At 41.4% G+C, this 23095-nt stretch overlaps 2 protein-coding genes across 2 annotated transcripts; one reads left to right on the top strand and one right to left on the bottom strand.

Moving 5' to 3' along the window:
* The first annotated feature begins 129 nt into the window (after positions 1 to 129).
* On the top strand, positions 130 to 17744 carry LOC139457647 (fibrillin-1-like). Its single transcript, XM_071239000.1, has 9 exons — positions 130 to 355; positions 644 to 783; positions 2157 to 2288; positions 7697 to 10399; positions 11228 to 11353; positions 12644 to 12742; positions 14703 to 14825; positions 16304 to 16399; positions 17581 to 17744. Exons 1-9 carry the CDS (start codon positions 276 to 278, stop codon positions 17742 to 17744), a joined length of 3663 nt encoding a protein of 1220 aa, XP_071095101.1. The 5' UTR covers positions 130 to 275.
* A 602-nt stretch (positions 17745 to 18346) lies between these two features.
* On the bottom strand, positions 18347 to 18932 carry LOC139457646 (THAP domain-containing protein 3-like). Its single transcript, XM_071238999.1, has one exon. The coding sequence runs from the start codon at positions 18878 to 18880 to the stop codon at positions 18347 to 18349; it is 534 nt and encodes a 177-aa protein (XP_071095100.1). The 5' UTR covers positions 18881 to 18932.
* Positions 18933 to 23095: the final 4163 nt, after the last annotated feature.

Raw genomic sequence — 23095 nt, 5'->3', positions numbered from 1 at the left:
GCAATTAACCGACTGATGGAAGCAGAGACGAGAACCAGATGTAAGAAGCTAAGAGCTGGTAAGGAATGACCTCATGAACCTAAGCTAGAGTCACTCGGTCCACACACAGCGGGAAGTTTATATCTTTGTCTTATCAGATCGTTTGCCAGTTGATAGTTTGCAACATGGATGAGCTTCAGTGTTACTCTGAACGTGGAATGTAGGGGAATTTGGACGTAAATCTTCACTGATTTTGGACTTTCGACGTTTGTTTTGGAACAACCACATCTGTTAACATGGAAGCGACATTTATTGTTTTAGTGATTTTAATAGCAATTGCAAACTCTCGTGAAATTGAAATGCGATTGAGGAAAAGGTAAGTCTTGAAGTTAAATTGTTTGGTTTTACCTCGAAATAGCAAGAAATTCTTTGGTTTATACATGTATTTCAAATGATATTTCAGTACGACTGGATAGATCTCACCCTGGTGTTTTGGATTATGGTCAAAACAATTATAAATAAACAAGAACAAAATAAATGAAGAACAATTTTATTGCTTGTGATGTTCTTATCCTAGCTATATATTTGTATCTCATTTAATCTCTGTTTATTTATTCATAAATGTCCCCATGTTTATCAACAATGTATTATTTGTCAACAACAGAACATCTCAACCCCCCAGGCTGTCATCTGTGAGTTGTCAACAACTGTCTTGTGAACACAGCTGCACCGAGGGCCTGCGTTTCCCAAGATGCACTTGCAGGAAAGGATTCTCACTGCAACAGGACAGGAAATCTTGCAAAGGTTTGAGTCTTATACATCCATTGAATACCTGAACTATTTCTTTATTGGAATTATTTAGTGTTCAGAATTCCTCCCACTGGCTTTTGAAACTGCCAGTCCTGGTGGACTGGCAACTCTTAAAATTACCAGTCCCCCCTAATTTTTGTCAGTCACAACTTTCAACAAATAAAAAATGGTTTTAATTCTTTCAAGATCATGTTCAGTGAAGGGGCGGTCGGGTAGCCTAGTGGTTAAAGCGTTAGCTCGTCACGCCGAAGACCCGGGTTCGATTCCCGACATGGGTACAATGTGTGAAGCCCATTTCTGGTGTCCCCCGCCGTGATATTGTTAAAAGCGGCGTAAAAACATACTCATTCACTCACTCATGTTCAGTGCAATGAGTCATCTCTGAATTAACTTAGTTAGATCTACATGTCATTCACATAAACTTCAGTCACAATTTTCTCTCTCTTTTTTTAATATTTCGAGAAAAAGTGAAATGTTATTTCATTGCACTAAAAAAAGACAAGGGTATGACCTCATGGTAACAGACGAGCTGACTTCTTTAAAAAAATATATTTCTATCAATATCACTGATGTTTTGTTCAACAACAAAGATTTATAAGGATCTTTGTTTGCCGGTCCAGAGGGACTGGCAGTCACCTGAATTACCAGTCCAAGCCTAAATTTACTGGTAAAAAAATGGTAATTACCGGTAAACCGGAACACAGATTCTTCTAAAAAAATAATAAGGTAATATGAATCATGAGAGGTAGCTAAGTTAAAGGTGGACTTGCCTCAAGCCACTTGACTGTTGACACTCCTTGCAAACTCCTGTCTATTTAAAACAATATTTGTTCTCCTTTTGATTGGGGTTGAAATATTGAATACCATATTTGACGTAATAAGCGCCCCGCTCTAATAAGCGCCCACGGCGATATTTGCAAATATATTGGCTAGTGAACAATGGACAAAGATGTAATTGGTTTTTTTTTTTTTTTTTAATTGATTCAGTATATGACATTACAGAGTTATACATGGAGTAGCACGTCCTGTAGCATACTTGTTAGGTATAGGTTACCTATACAGCAGACAGAAGGTCAGCAAGTTTAAGTTTGCTACAGGTGTCCATCAAAGTTTACAAATGGTGAAAATGGGCAAATATTTGCCATATTTATTAACTAAGTGTGAAGCTAAATCCTTACAAATTGGTTGTGTAAAAATATATATATATTTTTTTTTTTTTAAATTAAAAATAAATAAATGAAAAATATATTGAATTTTTTTTAAAAATATAAATAATAATAATAAGAAGAAGAAGAAAAAGAAATGAATTAAAAAAAAAGAAATAGAGACATATTAACTAGATAAGGAAGATGTAATTGTTGTTTCAGACCTGGACGAATGTTATCTGTTCTCGTCCATCTGCCAACACAAATGTGTCAACACTCCGGGGAGCTATGTCTGTACCTGCCACCCAGGCTTTGTCCTGGCAGTGAACGGCCGCAGTTGTACACCACACAACAGTGAGTAGCTACCAGAATACCATGTACCTCTTCGTCCCATTACGACCCGGGGTAGAATAGGTCTTCAGCAACCCATGCTTGCCGTAAAAGGTACATATGCTTGTCGTAACAGGCGACTAACAGGACTGGGTGGTCAGGCTCGCTGACTTGGTTGATGCATGTCATCGTATTTCAGTTGCGTGGATTGATGCTCATGATGTCAATCACAGGATAGTCTGGTCCAGACTCGATTATTTACAGACCGCTGTCATATAGCTCGAATATTGCTGAGTGCGACGTTAAACAACAAACCAAACCAAAACTAAACCATGTCCTCTTGGAAGTTTTTGCCCTGAGCCATCTTAGCACTATGATGATCGTAACTCCCATACTTTAACACTGGCTTACGATAGTCGTAGCGCTAAGATCGCTTTGTGGAACGGTCCGCTGGGCCCACTTGCACAAAACGATCTTAGCGCTAAGGTGATCGTAACTCCCATACTTTAACACTGGCTTACGATAGTCATAGCGCTAAGATCGCTTTGTGGAACGGTCCCCTGGGCCCACTTGCACAAAGCGATCTTAGCGCTACAACTATTGTAAGCCTATGTTAAAGTATGGGAGTTACGATCATCTTAGCGCTAAGATCGCTTTGTGCAAGTGGGCCCTGGAGCGGTATTCATATAGGCAATGTTTTGCTTGTTTAACAATCCAGATTTCATGAAATAAAAATATGTTTAAACAAATCTTTTACCCGTGTAATAATATTGAATCACCATGAGTCCTTCTAAATACGACCATATGACAGTCTTACATGACAATTGGTGTTCCCATTTCAAATTGAAGGCCAGGCAAGATTAATTACTTGCTTTCAGGATCTGCTAAATAAACCATCTGCAATAAAACAAAATGTATGTAAAACTGTCTACAGTGAGAGGGTGTTTTTGTTTGACTGCCTCTGTGGTGTAGTGACTAGAGCGTCTGTCCAGCAAGCAGATAGGTCAGTGGTTTGATTCCCTTGAAAAGAAGAAATTTGTGATGGCACCATCAAACTGATGTAAGAAGATAAAACACATCTCACTTGGGTACACAAGTTGATTGTAAAGATGCAACGCTATCTGCAGGATCTGCTGATTGTGTCTTTGTTACTAGGCAATAGTATTGCTTGGATTATCAGTGTGTTATGTGTATGATAAGGCACGTCCGAGGGTGTTCATCACATTTAAAACACGCATCTCAAGGATAACGGTTTTAGATATCCTAAAAACCCGAGGGAAGTGTTTTATCTAACTTATGAACCGAAAAAAGAAACTTAAAACAATATTTATCAACATTTTTATGTTTCGAACATACTTTCTATGAACCTTAGGAAATGGGCGTAAAATATCTGTTGCTGGCGTACAGATCTTGAAAAGGACATTCTAAAAAACAGTGTGGCTTATCAACATCTCTGTAGCCTCGTGGTACACTCAGTGGGCTACAGCTATGAAGGTTTGATCCTCGGGAATATAAAGAAAACATTTGTCATTTGATTTTACATTTACATGTTACAATCTGAACGGAAGTTGTATAAATAAAATACCAAGGACATTATATAAAATCCCTGGGATATTAAAACACATTATATAGCAAATATGGTTTGAATATCCTATAAATTCCCAGGGATATTATATAAAATCCCAGGGACATTACAACGTCCCTGTTTATGAGATTTAACCCGACCGGAGAACAATAGGATGACGTCACCCGAGGTTTATAAGTTCAGTGATCAGCTAGACAAAGGGAGGTTTTCCAGAGTAGTTGGGATTCCAAACAAGTATTCTTCAGTGTCATGGTAGGGTGGGCAGTATCTGGTAGAAGAATCAGAAACATCCATTGTTTTTCGGCGTCCACTAATGCCTACGTACTCTAATTGTTTGTGTACAGGACATTGTGTTGTGATGTTTGCAATGATCTTCATTCTTGATAAGGACGTTGAACTCAACAGGTGCATTCTGGGATTTGACTGTTGTTATGGAAATATTATGGATAACAACTTCTTTAATACTGTAAATACTCATGTTCAAAATACCTGCCTGCCCGACCGTCCGAGACGGGTTGATTTCAACTCTGGCTGCCAGATTTTCAAATCCCCCTGCCCGAGTCGGGTTACATTTCATATGTAAAAATATTCTTAATATTTCCCGATGATAAGCATTATTTACATGATGTATTCTAGGATATTAAATACAAATCTGACCTAAAAAGTGTTTGCTATTTCTTTTCTTGCATTACTTCATGTTCATGAATTCGATTTAAAGTTTTAATTAAATTATCCTGAGAAACATATGGTTATAGTGGGCAGGCAGGTTTTGGTCAGGGCTGGCAAGTATTTCAGCTAGCCAGTCCTGTGGTCTGGCTGAAAATTTTGGGAGTTTCATACCCTGTTATAAGGTAGGCACAATTTTATGGATAACAACTTCTTTAATACTGTAAATACTGATGGTCTATAACAACAGTCAATTGATTGATTAGAAGTTGACGGATGACGGATGACAAAGGTATAAGGACCTATACAAAAATGTCGCTTTTTACAGTATTAAAGAAGTTGTTATCCATAAAATCGTGTCTACTTTGTCATCTGTCAACTTCTAAGTAATGCCTAGCAAACAATTGACTGTTGTTATAGACCATCAGTGCTGAGGATGTTTGTTAATTAGCACCAGCTGTGTTTGTACACCAGATTAAAGGGTTGATTGTGCAATCAATTCATTTCTGACACTTGCCTTAAACCTTTGAGTGGTAATTAAGCACTATGACAACAGAGCAAGTACCTGGAGTGCAAATTGGCAGTGTAGAAACATCAGTAGACATCTTATTACAAAATACAAAGGCTTGTTTGGTATATCTGTAATTATAAGTTATAAGAGACACAATGTTCACTAACTGAAGGTGGATCTCTATCTAGTCTGTGGTGTTCTCAGGTATATTATCCATAACTTCTTTCAGTGGCATTTAGAAGTTTGGGTGATGAAGAAAGACATGTTCTATGGATGAACAACTTCTTTATTACAATTTTTGCGACGTTTCGGTGTAGATCCTAACACCTTTATCAAGCAAGTGCTTGTGTAGGAGACAACGTAATTTAAAGGGGCACTGATCTAACGCCATTCCCCGGACTGCTTGTTGCCTTTGTTATTGTTTTTTCCCCCGTGAGTACCCGGATGATACGCAACGCAACTGAGCATGACCAGAGACTGGGCTACCGTCTGCAAGGACAGCTAAATAAACTTGGAGGCTGGAGGCAATATTTGTTTTACGCATTTTTGCATAAACACTGATTGGTTAACTGTGATCTATAAAGATTCGACAAAGGACGCATGTCAATTAATTTCATCAGCCTAAACAAACAGACAAAAAGAACGGCGGAGCTCATCGGATGCCGTCATTTGGAAATACCCCAGATGGTTATAGTTTAATACTAAAAAAAGTATCCATGCAGTGAAAGCATTTTCTGATTTCGGATTGCGTCGATAATACGATTACTACTCCCTTGTTGTCATCCACGTTTTCTCGTATAACCTTCACTTGTGTATTTGTCGTCATTCACTTGATGCTCGGTTAATGAATTTATTACAGGTACAATTAATGGTAGCACCACTTAGATTACCTGACAAAGGTTCTCATTTGGCATTTATTGTGTCTGGGGTAATTATTCAATCTAAATCCAGGTTTGAAGTGAGGTGAAATGTGCGTTATGTAATATGCACGTGGCTGCCCAGCAAGAGATGAATGATCAGTTGATTTACTTTTTTAGGTAAATCAACGGATCGTTCCTAGTCATCAAAGGATTAACAGAAAATACGTTGATTGATTAATCACTGTTATCTTGCACAGTTGATATGTCAAAAGTGAGTGTTTACATGTCTAGGTTTACTAAAACAAAGGGAATACACTCATATCATGGCGTGAAGTGCCGATGTAAAAACAACATACTTTGTTCAAAGGGTTAACTGATAATACGTTGATTGGTTGCTCATTGTTATCAAACTCAATGGATTTTTTAGGAACCGTGGACATAATGAAAATAGTTGTCACGTGGCCTTTGTCAGCCAACCCTTGAGACTTGACACCTATGTGAAACACCTGAAACAATCCATGTGATCAGTTGAGAAACGAACACTGGTTATAATATCCCGAAACGATATATATCTTTTAGAATATTTGATAGTTACAGAGACACGTGACATCGAATAAGTTATTTTGTATAGCTGCAGACGAGTGGGATATTATTCCTTTGTGTGGATATTCAAGGATACATTCCTCGAACAAGGAAGCTGCCTATTTATACACATAAATTTGGTAAGTTGTAATTATGGTATTTGCATTTTGTTTTCCTTCATTTGAACCGATTCGTTCTTGTTTCTCTACGTCTTGGTTGGGAAATTCTTCAATGCGCGATAGACGTTGTTTTCACAGGTCATTTCCTTTGTAAGCGTGTATAGATTACCGTCAATTTGTAAAATGTGTAAATATTTCAGTCATTTTGACTAAAAAATCTGTCCAGATTGATTAAGACGATCAAAAGGGCCTACAAACATCACAACAGATTATTATGTAGGATTAGAAGCCAAACAACATAGAAATGTACTTTTCAACGTAACATTTTCAGTCTCTTGGTGATGACATTAAACATCAAAATGTTTGGAATTCGATATCATAATAATACAGATGGAAATGTGTTTCAGTCATTTTGTAAAATAACTGAATATTTAGACGTTTAATAAATATGTTACACATTTTGACAGTAAAAAAATATACACACTATAAAAAAAGCAATGCTCAGGTGAAATATTTACTTTGTGTTGCAAGTCAAAATAGTGTAAACGAAAATCGCAAAATTACCAAGCAAGTGACTTATCAAATCTTCGTCACCATTACCGATGCTACCCACAAAGATACCTACATTTCCTTATCATCTAGAAAACTGTATTTCATTTTGTTGATCAATGTGACCATACGCTCTTATTACTACCGGTATCCATAAAAGTGACTAATGCGCTTACGAATGGCGCAACAGAGGTCGCGAGCTAGTCTAGATTTCTGCTCTACATCCGGGTACTCACTGGGAAAAAACAATAACAAAGGCAACAACCAGTCCCGGGGAATTGCGTTAGATCAGTGCCCCTTTAACATAAGTAAGGGACATCGATTTCTCTTAAACTATTCAGTGGATTTATCTCAAACTTAGTACATATAATCTGTGTCATATTAATCCCTAACTCTATCCTCGCTATTTGATTTGAAACTACTGACACGCTAGGCGGGTCGGGGGTATTAATGAGCCACGCTCACTTTTTTTTCTTGTTAGGGGTTTAATTTCTTCTATAAACCAAAACAGAAGAATTTACCTCATTTAATTTTATTTGTTGTTGTTTGTTTTTCTTCAGAAAATACTCAGTGCAGTGGCAGGAGTTGTAGCCATGGGAGACAACTCAGTCATCACAGGATCCTCAGGCCACTTTCAAGTAAAAGACTGTTTCATACACGTGGAACCAGACCTATGTCAGGGTCAAGGACAGTTCCGTGCAGGGGTCAAGGTTGTGGTACATCCACTCCTCCTGCCAGACAGCGTCGTCGCCATGGATACAGCAGTGCTGAATCCTTGACACGAACAATCTCACCGCCAGTGTTCCTCCCCTGTGTGGGTATTAAGTGTAAAAGGTACAAACCAGTGTATCAAGGAAGGAGAAAGACGGAGTTGTCTCCCTGTGATAATGGAGGCTGTAGAGGAAAGAAAATAACAAAAGGTCAAGGCCACATTGTGTCATGCTTGCATCCCCCATGTGGTCAAGTTGACACCAAGGAAGATGGGATCCGAAGTGAGGGGGCAACGAGAGGGGCACTTAGGGGGGATGGTTGTCATGGGAAGGTGTGCCAGGATGGTTATGATGGGAGAAAATCCTGGGGCGTGTTCCCCCCTGAGAGGGACTATTTGATAAACACTGATGACTTGAAGGATGCTTATCACGATGCCCAGAATAAACATTCAAATGTGCTGAATTCAAAACGGCATGTAAATTCTTCTGGAAAGAAAGCTGAAATTATTCCAAAAACCAAAAAACATAAGAAAAGAGATTTAAAAAGCCAAAGAGAACATACAAGGATGAAATCCCAGTTTCCAATTACAAGCAAAAAACAATTTATAAATGTTGTCAATAGGCAAAGAAATCATGAACGAATTGTAAGTCCGTCGTATTCTAAATTCAGAAAGTCAAAAGCATTTGTGCAACTTCCTTATCAGGTGAAGCCAAAGAACAAAAAAGAGTTGAACAGTAATGAGATGGACGAAGCTGTGTTGGAAGACATGCAGCAAGATGGAGAATGGACATGTCGTGGGGATCTCTGCAACCAGAAGAACCGGCTAAGTAACCTGCAGACAACTCAACCAAGCACTCTGGTGGATGCCACGCGGGTCAAGTGTCCCACTGGCTACCAGAAGGGTCTGTTTGATGGCATCGTTGTGTGTCGACCATTGCGCGAGAGTGCTCGTAAAGAACTTGAGTCGAAGAACTGTCCCCCTGGTTATAAGGCTGTGATGGGTAAGAGTGGTGCTGAGTGTGTGTTTGATGAAGACAGTTTGGCATGTGGTCCAGGGCAGGTGCTTGTTGAGACGAAGATGGGGAGGAAGTGTGTCGCTGTAACAACACCAGCTCCACCATCCTGTCTCACAGGACAGACGCTTGTAAAGGTGCAGGGGGAATTTGTATGTGAGGATATTCCTACAACTACAACTACTACAACTACTACTACTACTCCAACACCAACTACTACTACTACTACTACTACTACCACTACTACCACTTCTACCACTACTACAACTACTACAACTACTACTACTACAACTCCTTTGACTTGTCAAGATAATGAAGACCTTGTTATGGCAGTTTCCGGTGCTATCTGTGTCCTGAGAACAACTCCGACGCCCACAACGACATTCCCACCATGTCCTGTTGGCTTACAGCGAGTTCAGACATCAATAGGAATCATGTGCCAGTATGTTGGACCAGCCTTCACCATGACAACCAGACCTCCCCTGGTCTGCAGACCCCCACAGATCATCATTGACACACCAAGAGGCCAAGCGTGTGGGTTGCCCCCAAAGAAAGACGTCACAAAAGTTAAGTGTCCTTTTGGACAAAGACTGGAGGAAGGTCCAAAGGGTCTGAGATGTAAGAAAACAAACCGAGCCACACTGACAGGCCTCCCCTGTGCCTCTGGGCTGGAGCTAGTGAGGACAAACAAAGGCCTGGAATGTAAGTACCGGCGGACAACGCGGAAGACGTCTGAAGGGACCCTTGCTGGAAAGGTCGGCGGCTCATGCCCTGAAGGTCAGATAAGGACAGCGACACCTGGTGGATTTGTTTGTCGGGATCTAAAGGTGTCAGAGGTTGACCTGCTTCCCGACTGCCCTCGTAATACGATTCCTGTCAGAATGCATCATGGGTTTGAGTGCGTGAAAAAATCGCAAGTGACCTTGAGCTGTCATAAGGGACAGAGGATGGTGAGGATCGGGAGCGGGTTCTTCTGCGAGAAGGTACAGATTAACTCGAGACTGAAGTGTCCTGTTGGGCAGATCCTCATCGCTGCCGATTCGAGACCAGTTTGTAGGACGCTGGACAAGAATACCAATCTCTGTGACGAGGACTCCCGCCCCGTAGAAACTGAAGATGGGGTTGTGTGCAGGTCCTTCTCCCTGGATCTGGACTGTCCCGTGGGGTACCATCTGTCCTCCTCACCCCCCAAGTGCCACCCCCTCGCAGCGGAGTACGACTGCGACACAGAACCATGTCCTCCTCGCAGGGGGCCGCTGTCGCCATGTGAACAGGGCTACGGACTTGTTAATACCACATTCGGGCTGGTGTGTCAGCTGGAGGAGTTTATTGAGGTCATCTGCGATGACTTCACATGTCGGACAGAAATTGTGGAGAACTGTAAGATAGATCGGGTGGACCGACACAAGAGACGGAGCTGTAAGGACCTTCTGCGTGGCTTCCTCAGGGGATGTAACCCACAGTGTGCTAACGGAGGAACGTGTCGAAACGGGACGTGTGTCTGCCCCGCGGGAGTCATAGGGAGTACCTGCCAGGAAGGTAACATGATCAGTTATTGAAAGGGTCTTGACATAGCTGTCAGGGTAGTGTTTGTTCAGACCCGTCTTCAGCAACCCATTCTTGCTTGTCGTATGAGGCGACTATGCTTGTCGTAAGAGACGACTATGCTTGTCGTAAGAGGCGACTATGCTCGTCGTAAGAGGCGACTATGCTCGTCGTAAGAGGCGACTATGCTCGTCGTAAGAGGCGACTATGCTTGTCGTAAGAGGATCGGGTCTCCAGGCTCACAGACTTGGTTGATGCATGTCATCGCATTCCAACTGACTGGATTGAGGCTCATGATGTCAATCACTGGATTGACTGGTCAGACTTGATTATTTACCGACCGCCGTCATATAGCTGAAATATTTTTGAGCGCAACCATTATTGAAGTCATTTCATAAGCGAATGACCTTAGGGGCGATAGGGTAACCTAGTGGTTAAAGCGTTCGCTCGTTAGATTCCGAACATGGGTATAATGTGTGAAGCCCATTTTGGGTGTCTCACCCAGTCTATAGTGTATGTTAACATGGTTAAAACCAATGAGTTGGTCTGTTTCAAAATAATTCTTCTTTAAATGAAGGGGGGACGCCTAATTAGTATATTTTACCATTAATGAGGCATAACACTTTTAGGCATTGTTCACTGTATTGAAAGTTCATGTGTGTGTGTGTGATGACTGCATTCAATCAGTAAATAATGTGTGACATGTGTTAGATGAGGACTGATATCTCTGATATTGACAATGTTGATGTGTCATGATGATGGTGACAGGTGTTGTTGTTTACAGATGATGATGTTGACAAATATATATGTTGATGTTGACAGATATTGATGAGTGTCAAGAGCTGCCACCTGGTTTCTGTCAATATCGCTGCAAGAACACCTTCGGCCACTTCGAGTGTGAGTGCCCCCCTGGCACAACACTGAACAGTGACAAGAGAACATGCACAGGTGAGCTTCCATCCTCATCAGTGCAGGGTAGGTTTTCACAATCGGTTTAATAGCCCTGGCACAACACTGAACAGTGACAAGAGAACATGCACAGGTGAGCTTCCATCCTCATCAGTGCAGGGTAGGTTTTCACAATCGGTTTAATAGCCCTGGCACAACAATGAACAGTGACAAGAGAACATGCACAGGTGAGCTTCCATCCTCATCAGTGCAGGGTAGGTTTTCACAATCGGTTTAATAGCCTTGGCACAACACTGAACAGTGACAAGAGAACATGCACAGGTGAGCTTCCATCCTCATCAGTGCTGGGTAGGTTTTCACAATCAGTTTAATAGCCCTGGCACAACACTGAACAGTGACAAGAGAACATGCACAAATGAGCCAGGTAAACTACCATCCTCTTCAGTGCAGGGTTGGTTTTCACAATCGGTTAAACAGCCCTGGCACAACACTGAACAGTGACAAGAGAACATGCACAGGTGAACTACCATCCTCATCAGTGCAGGGTAGGTTTTCACAATCGGTTAAACAGCCCTGGCACAACACGGAACAGTGATAAGAGAACATGCACAGGTGAGCTTCCATCCTCATCAGCGCAGGGTAGGTTTACACAATCAGTTTAATAGCCCTGGCACAACACTGAACAGTGACAAGAGAACATGCACAGGTGAGCTTCCATCCTCATCAGTGCAGGGTAGGTTTTCACAATCAGTTTAACAGCCCTGGCACAACATTGAACAGTGACAAGAGAACATGCACAGGTGAGCAAAGTGAACTACCATCCTCATCAGTGCAGGGTAGGTTTACACAATCAGTTTAATAGCCCTGGCACAACACTGAACAGTGACAAGAGAACATGCACAAATGAGCCAGGTAAACTACCATCCTCATCAGTGCAGGGAAGATTTACACAATCAGTTTAATAGCCCTGGCACAACACTGAACAGTGACAAGAGAACATGCACAGGTGAGCCAGGTAAACTACCATCCTCATCAGTGCAGAATTAAAAGATTGTTAATATTATGCAAATGGGCTTGTTTGAAAAAAAAGCTGCTTTGGTGGATCATTTTGGTAGTCCAAACCAAACGACCTTAAACCTTTTTTAACCTCATAAGTGCCACTTGGAGAGTGCACACGTTTGGCCCTCGAAATAACAGCAATGCCATCTTAACTGTTCGAAATTAGCGTACATCTTGATATACCACTTTTTTTTTATCAGTGTATAACAACAAAGATTTTGTTTGAATCTTTATTTTTTGGACAATAGATACCATCCCATCTGGTTTCAGTGTTGAGATGTGTGCCCAACTGCCTGAACGGCGGTAGATGCAGCAACAGCGGCGTGTGCGTGTGTCCCTCTGGCTTTACGGGAGATTTATGTGAGAGTGGTAAGTTTCCTACAAAGTTATCTTCTTGAGTTTCAAGAATTCAAGTTTTGTGTTTGTCTTTTATCTTTATTCTAGGAATACTATTCTTCTACTTCCAATTTCTCTTTTTTTCACACGACTGTCTTTCTACTTTCAAGAGATCAATTCTTAAAAAGATATTTCGAATTTGTATTTCAATCACCAACCAATCAGCAAACAAAGTAAGGATTAGAGATCTGTAAGGACATGTGGGTGTTTGTTGATCCGTCGATGATGATGATGAGGAGGAGGAGGAGGAGATGAGAAATGGGGTTTAATGTCACATTCAAGATTATTGCACTTATTTAGTAACGCGCATGTATCTCTGTATGTGGCTGCTTGTACTGGCCCACTGAGATACTAGGGGCCACAGGTGGCCCAGTCGTCTAAGGCGCCGTGATTCTCTGTGCAGAGTTGCCTCCCTTGGACACGCCAGCAACCTATGATTGTGGGTTTGAATCCCGGTTCCCCCTGATTATGTTTCTAGGTTTGTCAGCACCATACCCGTGCTCATGGGTTTCACCGAAGTGGTAAACACCTGAGACCTACATCACTTCGGACTTTCCTCCCACATTAAGCTGACACGCAGCGATATAACTGGAATACTGTTAAAAGCGGCGTTAAACCCAACTCACTCACTCACTGAGATACCATGCCACAGTTTAACTTGGATACCCTCCACTCAAAGTATACTAGTCAGGCCTCAAAGTTGTGACTAAAACAGTCAATTTCAATTTGTCTACTATCTAAAATTCAGAGAGAGCCAAATGACTACCTTCAAAAATATCTTGTGGCGACTAAATTCTATTGCTACACAAAAACAAACATGTCTGCTACTAATTGTACTTGCAAATAATTCCTCCTAAACTCAACAATGAACTGAAATGCATAGATATTAATGTAATTGGTATTTTTTTTGTTGAAAGTTTATTGGATAAGCAAGGGTATACCTGTATAATCTACTAACATAAATTGAATCATTGTTCGAGTCACAAATAACCAAATTCAAGTACAGCATGTAAGATTTCCACTAATATACAATTCCAAGAGTAGTGCTAGACTTGTACATATAATAGTTATTTCATAAAGATATTTTCAAATGCTTTTGGCTACCTACAGTGGTGCCCAATTTAGATGATAGCTGTCACAAACAGGTTTGCAAAATCTGCACATATATGAAATCGGTCAACACCTTCAATAGCCACACAACAGGAAAAAAATACAAATGCCTTCCGCATTTCACTTGCTAAAGCAGAAACATAATCTACCTGCTTAACTGCACCAAATGCGGCAAACAATACGTAGGTGAGACCGAACGACACTTCTGTATCAGACTCAAAGAACACTTTGCTGATATAAACCACCAAAGGGACAAACCTGTCGCCAAACACTTCAACTCCATAGGACACTCAACTAGAGACCTACACTATCAAATCATACAACAGCTCAAAACAGACCCTGAGTCAGCTCAGAGCACGGCCAGGCACCGGTCCATTGAACTCAAAAGGATATTTGATCTCAAAACCATCCACCCGCAAGGCATGAACGATAAGATCTAATCCTGGACTTCCCCAACCCATTCACCTATTCTACCTACAATATTGGCTTGACCTTGATTTTACCACTGTCTACCTGGAAAAAAATACTTGAAGCCAGATGCTATTGGTAAAATTTTAAACATTGAGGCCTGCTCGTAGGTGACCATTCCTTGTCTCATCCCTTCAATCACTGTTAATGCCGACCACCAAGTAGCAAAACAATAAATACCATCTTTTAACATCTTTTGGTATGATCTGACCGACCCTGCGGAATATGTGTATTTAATTTAACGGAAAAAAACTCTCGTAAATTGAAATCAACATTATAATAATTATTTTTTCAAGATTATGTAATAAACAATTGCAAAGCCTATATGTAGTTTAATGTGACCTTGTTTCCCCAGATATAGATGAGTGTGCTGGTGGGCGTGGCCTGTGTGAGTTCTACTGTCGCAACACGTACGGAGGCTACGCATGTATCTGTCCCCCAGGCTCTCGACTCAGAGGGGACAACAGGTCCTGCATGAGTAAGTGTAGCATCCTCTTGAGTCAAGGCTGTTGTAGTGAGTGAGTATTGTTTTACGCCGCTTTAGCAATATCCCAGCAATATCACGGCGGGGAACACCAGAAATGGGCTTCACACATTGTACCCATGTCGGGAATCCAACCCGGGTCTTCAACGTGACGAGCGAACGCCTTAACCACTAGGCTACCCGACCGCCCCTCAAGGCTATTGTAACATCCATTAACAACCTTGGGCAGTCGGGTAGCCTTGTGGCTAAAGCGTTCGCTCATCACACCAAAGACCCGGGTTCAATTCCCAACATGGGTACATTTCTTGTGTCCCCCACCGTGATATTGCTGGAATATTGCTAAAAGCGGCGTAAAACCTGACTCACTCAGTCACTCATTAACAATCTTGGGAAATTTACCTGAATTTTATTAGACACTGGCAGGGTTTGATGAACATCTGATACCATGGCGAGTAAGAAACAGCCATCCTACCCTCAATCCCCACTCCATGGGACCTGTGTCTGTCTCGGAGTTAGTGTAGGACTTCGGCAACCCAAGCTTGCTGTAAGAGGTGACTACGCTTGTCATGAGAGGCTACTCACGGGATGGGTGGTCAGACTGGCTGACTTGGTTGATGGATGTCATCAAATCCGAATCAAATCCCATGATGTCAATCACTGGATTGTCTGGTCCAGATTCTATTATTTACAGACCGCCGTCATATAGCTGAAATATTGCTGAGTGCAGCGTTAAACAACAAACAAACAAAATATTCCATGGGGATGCTGGATAGAATTTGTCCTCCACAACCTATGCTGGTTGACTTCATGGATCAGGCTTGGTGACTCAATTCGTAGTGTGTCGAATGCCTCCGTGGTCTAGTGGTAGAGCGTCCGCCCGGAGAGCGGAAGGTCCGGGGTTCGATCTCCGACCGCGTCATACCAATAGACGTTAAAAGATGGTACTTGTTGTTACCCTGTCTGGCGCTTGGCATTAGGGGACTAAAACAAGGACTGGTCGGCTCGGAGTCAGTATACTGTGTCTGAGTGGGGTATTCATGTTAAACTGCGGCATGGTATCTCAGTGAGCTAGCACTATAAATCGGCATCAGTCCGGACTAGTACAAGCAGCCACACAAACACACACACGTAAATGCATGTCGCTATATAAGTGCAATAATCTTGGACGCGACGTTAAACCCCATTTCACCTCACCTCACCTCACCTCACCTCACCTCACCTCACTTCACCTCATAGTGTGTCATCTTACCTTGACGACGTGGATCGTTGGTCACAATAACATTTTAACAATCACTGGATTGTCTGTACATGCCACCCTCATTCAGCTGGAATATTGCCAAAAAAAACCCAGACAAACAAACAAACAAACAAACAAACATATTATTGAATTAAACAGTAAATATTAGGTGACATTTTTGCTCCCGTCATGGATGAGGATGGGGAGTTTCTGTACAATCTGCTTCCTCCCTCAGATACCACGTGTCAGCCCGAGTGTCGGAACAGGGGGCACTGCGAGAACCACCGATGTGTGTGTCCCTCCCAGTTTCAGGGGGTCATCTGCCAGCTAGGTGAGACACATCATAATAAATAAACTCATCAAAGGGGGGGGGGGGGGGGGGCAAGGTAATTAATTGTCCACCGTTATAACAATGTCACGTCATCTAATATTCGTATTTTGGTATTGCGCTTGTGCTAAGATCTGACATACCGTATTCAACATTATAAGCGCCCCGCTCTAATAAGCGCCCACGGCGATATTTGCTAATATATTGGCTAGTGAACACGCTTAGCATGCTTTCGATTGATTTACAGCCATGTCTCTCTAGAGTATCACTAACACAACAGGGGCACAGGTGGCCCAGTCGTCTAAGGGGCCGCGATTCACTGTGCAGAGTTGCGTCCCTTGGGCACGCCAGAAACCTATGATTGTGGGTTCGAATCCCGGTTCGCCCAAATAATGTTTCTAGGTTTGTCAGCACCATACCCGTGCTTGTGGGTTTCACCGAAGTGGTAAACGTCTGAGACCTGCATCACTTCGGGCTCTCCTCCCACATTAAGCTGACACACCGCGATATAACTGGAAAAAATTGTTAAAAGCGGCGTTAAACCCAACTCACTCACTAACACAACAGGAAGTCCCTGTGTTAACTTACTGGGAACATTAGTCAACAAACTAATTCTGTACAATACTCTTTACAATAAGAAAATTCTAAGCTAAGAGTTACACTTAATCATAATGACACTGAGAGTATCTTTTAGCTAAGAGTAAAGTGAAAGTCGTAACCAGGGAAATCCCTGTGCTATATTTAGAATTAGCACTCTTCAGTTTTAGAGGCATGATTTTGCATCGCGTGACTGTCACATGATGTCAACACACAGACGTGCATCTGACAGCTGTCAACACTTTGCGCGATGGATTCTGCACAAATCATTGCAATAAAATGCATACCAAATTGGTCATCTGTAAATTGGCGTTAAAAGGCGACTACGCTTGTAGTAACAGGCGACTAATGGGATTGGGTGGTCAGACTCGCTGACTTGGTTGATGCATGTCATCGTATCCCACTTGCCTAGATCGATACTCATGATGTCAATCACTGGATTGTCTGGTCCAGACTCAATTATTTACAGGCCACTATCTTAAAGCTGGAATATTGCTGAGTGCGGCATTAAACAACAAACAAACTAACAATAATTAATCAGACTGCAACAATGCTCTCACTCATTTCACAATTCCTTTTAATTTCAGATGTGAACGAGTGTTCAGGTAGGCACCGATGCAGTCACATGTGCCACAACAAATATGGCGGCTATCATTGTTCGTGTCCTCCGGGGCTGACTCTAGCTCGGGACAGATATACATGTGAACCTCCCTCCAGAAGACTTAAGTCTCGCAATCAAATTGGAAAATGATTCTAAACACTATATTTGACACTTGTTAATAAATGTTCAATTTCTAGTCATGTGTTGTTTTCCAAACTAGCCAAAAGAAGTTATAACATTTGTTACATTTGACCACTTCAGCGGTACAAACTAACAGTTTCAGTCCACTAGTTCTTATAATGATAGCATATAGCAAAACCTTTAAAAATGTCAAAATTCTACTAGTCCTTAGGATACCTTTACTATTGGGCAGTTTGGCAAGGACTATGGGACTAGTGCCAATTTCTAACCCTGCACTTTCTAAATGGCATTGTGTATTCAATGTGCCAATTTACACTTGTCAGAGGGGTACACAAAGGAAGTGATCTAGAATACCAGTTGTCGGAGTTACATTTTAGTGGAAGCCTCGTGGTTGAGTGGGTTAGATCGCTGACTTTGTGTGCTGGCGATTAGGTGCCTCACTCTGGCAGTGTTGGTTCAAATCCCGGACGGGACTCAACCCCAAAAAGTATGAGAATCGGTACTTTACTAAAAAAAAGTGTTAAAGCGTAAACCTTGTTCTGTGCACACACAAGAATATTCTGACACCTCATAAAACATGACAAAGGTTTATTTTCATTTCAAAGCATGTATCAGAAATATATTTGCAGCATCGTTTCGGCTTTTTGTTTCAAGTACAGAACACGCCTTTTGTCTTTCTTTAATCCTTCAATCTTCTCCTTCAGCTCTTTAATGATTTGCCCACACTTATACACGGCATAGTCCTCCTCGGACTGAGTCCTCTGGTTGCCGCACGCACAGCCACCTCCATGTCCGCAGGCCACGTTAAACCCACACTCACTCTCACCCTCCACGAATGCAAGCTTCTTCGTGGTCGGTTTGGACAGCTTCCTGTCAAAGTTAAATCTGGATGGGACCGACCCGGGTCTCAGTCGGCGCCGTGTCCCGCCGAGGCTACGAGTGAGGCATGACGGCTCAAAGTGTTCGCTACAGAGGAGTGTACTATTGCTGAGAGGGAGATCCGCTCTGTTGATGGCCTTGATCCATCTTGTGAGAAGGTCAGGGTCACTGAATGGAAGTCGATGAAAGGAGACTCGTTTGCCTGGTTTCGGCTTCTTCCTATTTTCACAGTTGTAGCATCCATAGGCTACGCAATAGATCACCATCTTTCACATGTTAACCTCAAGCAATACTAGATCACTATATACCATGGGTTAAGCATATCTGAAATAAATAAAAATAAAACGAAATTATTCACCTGAATTATAGTTAATTCAACATGGTAATATCTAGTGGTGGAACGATGCAACGATCCATCGCAATTTTTACTTCTTGATACAAGTATCGATCACAACCGCACACATAGTGAAAAGTATCGAGCCTCACGTTAAATGTATTTAAATGTTATACCAAACACTGATTACTAGTGAAAATGAGTAGTGAAAACGTAAATATTTTCATCCATTGCACCTTACTTGTGCCCATTGAGATATTTGCTGATATAATGGCGAGTAAACATTCCCAATTAGCACCCCTTCTGACTGATCAATGTACACAAAACTTATTTATTCGTGTATAATATGCACTCATGTGTTATATGCACCCTAACTTACGGGCAATTTAATGCTGGAAAAAATATATCTGTTGTGTATAATACTCACTGGCTTTTCTTTTGTATCATTTCAGGCTGTCAACATAAACCATGAAATTTAAGATCTCTCAACTCTTTCACCAAAAATATAATCTAATAAGAGCCCCCTATTTCTAAGTTTGAGAGCACTCTGGGCACTTATTTCGTCGAATACGGTATATGGGTTTCAGCAAGGCATTCCCAGTGATAATTTGTGAGTTGTGGAATAACATACAGATAATGGCTGCCATGGCAACCAGTTATAGCAGACAGCACATCATCATGAATTAAAAGCATCATAGGGAATAAATTGTCTACACATTCAAAATAATCCATTATCGACAACTTTTATCGTTTGAATGAAATGAGTTCAGAATTTGGCTTGGTTTCATTAGATAAGAAAATATTTATTTAAATATGAAGAGTAAAATTGACTGTTAGGAAATATTAATATTTGTCAGATGAACAACTTACCTATATGTTCGGAAAAGTTTGGTTTTTTTTGTTATTGTTTAACGCTCTCAGCAAAAGGATTAACAATATTATTTTCCAGCTATATGACGGAGGTCTGTAAGTAATCGAGTCTGGACCGGACAATCCAGTGATTGACATCATAAGCATTGATCTATGCATTTGGGATACGATGACATGCATCAACCAACTCTCCTACTTTCTCTTCTATATGCTTGAATCCTGTTACTATTTATGTTTTACTGCCCCAAACTGTAATGAAAGTAAATATGCTTTACATTCATGTCTCGGAGTCAGTTCTTCTAAATGTTCACATAAATCATATGGGACATGTCAAATCTACTAAAAATACAAAAACTTGATGAAATATTCGATATATGACATTCTCCCCAAAGTTACAATTCAAAAAGTGACACTCCAGACCCCTTTTTAAAAAACAGAGCCTCGTGTTGCACTGGTGCATGAATAGGATAATTTCAGCAGTAGAAACTAACAGGTTTGATCCACTAGTCCTTATGATATGAGGACTAGTGGACAATATCATAACACATAGCAAAACCCTAAAAAAGGGCAAATTTCTACTAGTCCTTATTTGACCTTAACTACTGGGCTGTTTGGCAAGGACTACAGCACCAGTGCCAATTTCTACCGCTGTGATATCTGTAAAATCGTTGATCGGACTCTGAATGTCTCCACGTCCATGCTGATTTATGACTGATTTACGTTTTTGGAAGTCTCCATTATTCAGCTAGGTTGCGTGACCAATCTTCAAATATGCAATCACCAACATACCCCTGTTACCATTCAAGTTACATATCAGTACGAGGAAACCAAATTTTAAGAATGTAAGGTGATCGAAAACTGAACAAGACGCGAAGTTCCGCTTTTCAGCATTTCCGTCTCTTTTTCCCTGATGAAATCTGGTGTAATTATGCGCTACATGTTCATAATACTTACATCATGTGCTTATTCATGTCTTCGATGAATCAAGCTTCACAATTACTTTCAACAAATATTTCAAAGAGAAAGAATTGCCTTTTTAGCCTCGTTTTGATACCGCGCGCGCGGAGCAAAGGGGCATAAATCTTGGCGATCCTCGATGCGTTGGCAATATTCTGCTCTTGGAGGTTAGCGTTTAGGTATCGAATCCCTGAAAAGCTTAGTCTTTTTCTTTTTCTCATCAATCTGTAAACTTAAGAAACTTAAAGTTTATTCGGAATGTTTCTGAAAACAACATCAACATAATCGATAAAGCACTGCAATAGGGTGGAAAACATACCGTTAATTCTGCACCCATGCAGTTAACCATTTTCTGCTCCATTAATATATTTATCAAGGGTTTATCAACAAAAAACGTCTTTTGACGTATTCATTAAAATATTGAGTGATATTTGTCAAATAGAAAAATATATTGCAAACAAAAAGAACATAATCCAATGTCATAACAAGACGTTAAAAGATGGTACTTGTTGTTACCCTGCCTGGCGCTCGGCATTAAGGGTTAAAACGGCCTAGTCGGTATCAATGACGTATATACTGTGTCTGTGTGGGGTATTCATGTTAACAGACTGCTTCTGTGGTCTAGAGGTAGAGTGTCCGCCCGGAGAGCGGAAGGCCCGGGATTCGATCCCCGACCGCGTCATACCAAAAGACGTTAAAAGATGGTACTTGTTGTTACCCTGTCTGGCGCCCAGCATTAACAGGCTAAAACAAGGACTGGTCAGCTCGGAGTCAGTATACTGTGTCTGAGTGGGGTATTCATGTTAAACTGCGGTATGGTATCTCAGTGTGCTATCACTATAAATCGGCACCAGTCCGGACTAGTACAAGCAGCCACACACACACGCACGTGTATGCACGTCGCTATATAAGTGCAATAATGTTGGACGCGACGTTAAACCCAATTTCACCTCATCACACCTATTCATGTTAAACTGCGGCATGGTATCTCTGTGGGCTGGCACTATAAAAACGGCTTCAGTCCAGACTCGTACAATCTGACACACACACGTACGCAAGCACACACACGTGCGCGCGCGCGAACATGCAGGTCGTTTTTATAAGTGCAATAATCTCTGACGCGACGTCAAACACCATTTCACCTCACCTCATCATGGTCACGATAACCAGCGAAGCGTTCATAAAATATTTTATATAATATAATATAAGTCCAGTCCACTTCAAGTAAAGTGAGTATGTTTTTACGCCGCTTTTCGCATTATTCCAGCAATATCACGGCGGGAGACACCAGAAATTGGCTTTACACATTGTACCCATGTCGGGAATCGAACCAGAGTCTTCGGCATGACGAGCGAACTCGTGTAGCGAAGGCTACAAACCCCTCCTCCACCCCCCCACCCCCCCAGTGGTAGAGCGTCCGCCCGGAGAGCGGAAGGTCCGGGGTTCGATCGCCGGCCGCGTCATACCAAAAGACGTTAAAAGATGGTACTTGTTGTTACCCTGTCTGGCGCTCGGCATTAAGGGGCTAAAACAAGGACTGGTCGGCTCGGAGTCAGTATACTGTGTCTGAGTGGGGTATTCATGTTAAACTGCGGCATGGTATCTCAGTGAGCTAGCACTATAAATCGGCATCAGTCCGGACTAGTACAAGCAGCCACACAAACATACACACGTACATGCACGTCGCTATATAAGTGCAATAATGTTGGACGCGACGTTAAACCCCATATCACATGTCACCCTTACATCAACAAAGTCAGCAAGCCGACACCGTTAGTCGCCTTGTTACGACGTATACTGTGATAAAAAGGTAAATTGTAATAAAATTTTACGTAAATTGTAATACGCAAATTGTAATAAAAATTGACGTAAATTGTAATAATCTCAACTTGCGGTAAAATGTAATAACTTTTTACGTAAATTGTAATAACCTTACTACCGTAGCAGACGACTTGGACACTTGACAAACATTTTGAATATATTTCTGAAGTATTTATTCTGTCTTAGAACAGCCAAATACATGTTTCCAATGACAGCTCACTGATAAAAGAGGTTTGTCAAAAAAGGATTTATTGGCCTTGTCGTTATGATTTAGTTATACCATCACAAGCATCATACCGTATTCGACGTAATAAGCGCCCAGGGCGCTCTCAAAATTAGAAATAGGGGCTCTTATTAGAAAATAATTTTGGTGAAGGAGTCGAAAGGTCGTAAATTTTATGGTTTCTGCTGACAGCCTGAAATGATACAATAGAAAAGTATGCGTATTATAGACGACAGATATATTTTTCCAGAATTTAATTGCCCGTAATTAAATGTG

The sequence above is a fragment of the Haliotis cracherodii genome, unplaced genomic scaffold, assembly GCF_022045235.1.
Source record: "Haliotis cracherodii isolate W230 unplaced genomic scaffold, xgHalCrac1.p SCAF_12, whole genome shotgun sequence".
Lineage (NCBI taxonomy): Eukaryota > Metazoa > Mollusca > Gastropoda > Lepetellida > Haliotidae > Haliotis > Haliotis cracherodii.
This window is presented reverse-complemented; position numbering and strand designations above follow the sequence as displayed.

Coding starts and splice junctions, on each gene's coding strand:
- LOC139457647 (XM_071239000.1), top strand. CDS start 276: ATGGAAGCGACATTTATTGTTTTAGTGATTTTAATAGCAATTGCAAAC. Junction 784..2,156: donor GGACAGGAAATCTTGCAAAG/GTTTGAGTCTTA, acceptor TTGTTGTTTCAG/ACCTGGACGAATGTTATCTG. Junction 2,289..7,696: donor CAGTTGTACACCACACAACA/GTGAGTAGCTAC, acceptor GTTTTTCTTCAG/AAAATACTCAGTGCAGTGGC.
- LOC139457646 (XM_071238999.1), bottom strand. CDS start 18,880: ATGGTGATCTATTGCGTAGCCTATGGATGCTACAACTGTGAAAATAGG.